The 2,480-nt window shown below is 60.5% G+C and overlaps 1 protein-coding gene across 2 annotated transcripts; it reads left to right on the forward strand.

Annotated features, from left to right (window-relative positions):
• The first annotated feature begins 911 nt into the window (after positions 1–911).
• On the forward strand, positions 912–2,278 carry PPY (pancreatic polypeptide). 2 transcript variants are annotated; one of them, XM_004597321.2, is made up of 4 exons: positions 912–938; positions 1,623–1,813; positions 1,950–2,018; positions 2,131–2,278. In XM_004597321.2, exons 2-4 carry the CDS (start codon positions 1,623–1,625, stop codon positions 2,153–2,155), a joined length of 285 nt encoding a protein of 94 aa, XP_004597378.2. In that variant the 5' UTR covers positions 912–938; the 3' UTR covers positions 2,156–2,278. The 2 variants fall into 2 exon arrangements, with proteins under 2 accessions (XP_004597378.2, XP_058532417.1); XM_058676434.1 differs by lacking the exon at positions 912–938 and having other exon boundaries at positions 1,467–1,813.
• Positions 2,279–2,480: the final 202 nt, after the last annotated feature.

Here is a 2,480-nt window from a genome sequence, read left to right on the forward strand (position 1 = left end):
TGAGACCTGAGCAGCAGCAAACACCTTTGCCTCTAGGTCTCAGGGATCCAGCGCCAAGGCCAGGAGACACACTTTGTCTGGGCAGCCCTACAAAGGACAGCGACACACTGGTGGCCCCTGTGTGAGCATGGTGTCGGAGTTAAACTCTGTGCCCAGCCCTGATGACCCACTGGCCAGCTGTGTGGACTAGGGCCAGCGGTCCAGCATCTCTAAGCAGATTTCAGCTGCTGAATCTGTAACGTGGGCTCCAGGAATGTGATGAAATCATTAAACTATGGACGCCAGGGAAAACCTGAAGCTTCACCAATGGTATGACTTACTTCCCTAGAATTGGGGCTCCAGAGACAGGAGGCAAAAAGGCCACCAGAAATGGGCACCCCCAGTTTTCCCTGATCCAAGGCACAGCAGCTTTCACTCTGTACCCACCAAACGCAGGCTAGGTCCCCCTCCTCTGCTCATGGCCCAAAACCAGGGGTGCCCTCCTTGGGCCCAACTGTGTTCTAGTTGCCTCAGAGAAGGCCTAGAGTCCCAGCCTCAGTCTTCATTCTGGGGTTTGGATTGATTCCTGATGTTACAAGGCCTGCAAGCAGGGGCCAGCACAGACCCTGGAGTCCCCAAACAGCTTCTGCACCCAGCTTGCTCTACTGCACAAGGGGAAGGGGCACCAGGGACGGGCCCCTCAGGAGGCTTGCATAATGGTCCAGATGAGCGCAGGTTGAGCACCCGCAATGCTGCCCTATCTCCCACTTTTTTCTGGCCCCAGCGCTGGTGCTGTGAGTACCAGGGAGACGGAGGAGGTGGGGGTGAGGGCTGGGGACCCGACAGGCTGATGGGAGGCGGGGACTCTGGGGTGGAGGACTGCGGACTATAAAGGGGCCTCCAGCAGGGAACATACACAGCCTGAGGCACTCACCTGCTCCTGTCACGTGGTACTTGGGGTGAGTGGGGCTCAGGTGGTGCTGAGCTCTAGGGACCTTGGGACTAGGGCCTGGATGAGAGCAGGAAACCAGGAAACGGTGCTTTGCAGTGGCGGGGGGAGGGGCGTGAGCAGGGGAGAAGGTTGAGGTCCCTCTTGGGATGCACCTGGGCAAACCTGTGTGTGTGTGTGTGTGTGTGTGTGTGTGTGTGTGTGTGTGTGTGAGTGTGTACCTGCGCTGGCCTGCCCAGGGGCCATAGGGACAGTGAGTACTGACCCTGTGCCCCTGCCTCTGGGGGAAGCAGACCAACAAGGCCACAGACTTCTGTCCTTCGTTCCCATGGTCACTCTATCCCCTCCTTACTGGTGAGCGGGAGTACCCTGCTCCCCACCACTTCCGCTCCTTCCAACCTTGCCCTACAGCTGCCTCTAGGGCCCTTACCCCTGGTGCCCCAACCAGGAAAAGGGGGAACGCCAAGCTCATTTATCTCACTTCACACATACCCCTGCCCCTAGGGCCCTATGTCTCAGGTCCCCTTTGCTACCAGGCTGAGCTCTGGCTGCTGGGCTGTTCCCGGGGCTATTGCGGCTGTCAGCACCAAGTGGCCCCAGTATGGACAGAGGGGCCGGGCAGGCAGGCCCTGCTTCCCTGGGTAAGGGTCTGTGCTCTGCTCTGCCTCCATGGCACCTGCTGCCTGTTCCCCAGATGGCGGCCGCAGCCCGCTGCCTCTCCCTGCTGCTCCTGTGCACCTGTGTGGCTCTGTTGCTGCAGCCACCGCAGGCTGCCCAGGGAGCCCCGCTGGAGCCTGTGTACCCAGGGGACAACGCCACACCAGAGCAGATGGCCCAATACGCGGCTGAACTCCGCCGATACATCAACATGCTGACCAGGCCCAGGTGTGTGTGTGTGGGGAGTGGGGAACCCCGGCCCCTGCATCTTCCACACCTGCCCTCTGCCGATCAGGCCGAGACCAGAGGGGTGTGGGTAGGACAGGACCCAGGTGAGCTGCTGCAGCTGCCTCTGCCCCTGCAGGTATGGAAAGAGAGACAGAGCAGGCGCAGTGGACGTGGATTGGGGCTCTCCACATGCAGCTGGCCCCAGGTGAGTCTGAGATCTGGGGCAGAAATGAGAGTGGGGGCAGAACCAGGGCTGGAAAGCTGTGGGGGAGCAGCAGCCCAGGGCCTGCCCTCACTCCTGTTGCCTCTCCTCACAGGGAGCTCGGCCCGACAGACCTGTGATGCCACTGCTCGCCTCCTATGAGACCCCAGGCACTGCCAGCGTAGCTCTCCCCTCCGCACCCTTGGCTCTGGCTAACACTTGCCCCTGCTCATGCCCAGGCTAAATAAAGCAATTCAAACTCATGATCTCTCTCTGTCTCTGCGGACTCCTGGGGGGCAAGGAAGGGCCAGGTGCACAAGGAAGAAGGTGGATGAGGAGGAGGAAGGGGAGATGAGAACTCAGGCGCCTGTTCAACTCCTTAGAAAACAGTGCAGTGTGGGCCAGCGGCAGGCAGGGCCTCCTCAAGGCCACTCAGCAGGTGGATGAAGCTCCAGCCCTCCCACT

The sequence above is a fragment of the Ochotona princeps genome, chromosome 17, assembly GCF_030435755.1.
Source record: "Ochotona princeps isolate mOchPri1 chromosome 17, mOchPri1.hap1, whole genome shotgun sequence".
Classification (NCBI taxonomy): domain Eukaryota; kingdom Metazoa; phylum Chordata; class Mammalia; order Lagomorpha; family Ochotonidae; genus Ochotona; species Ochotona princeps.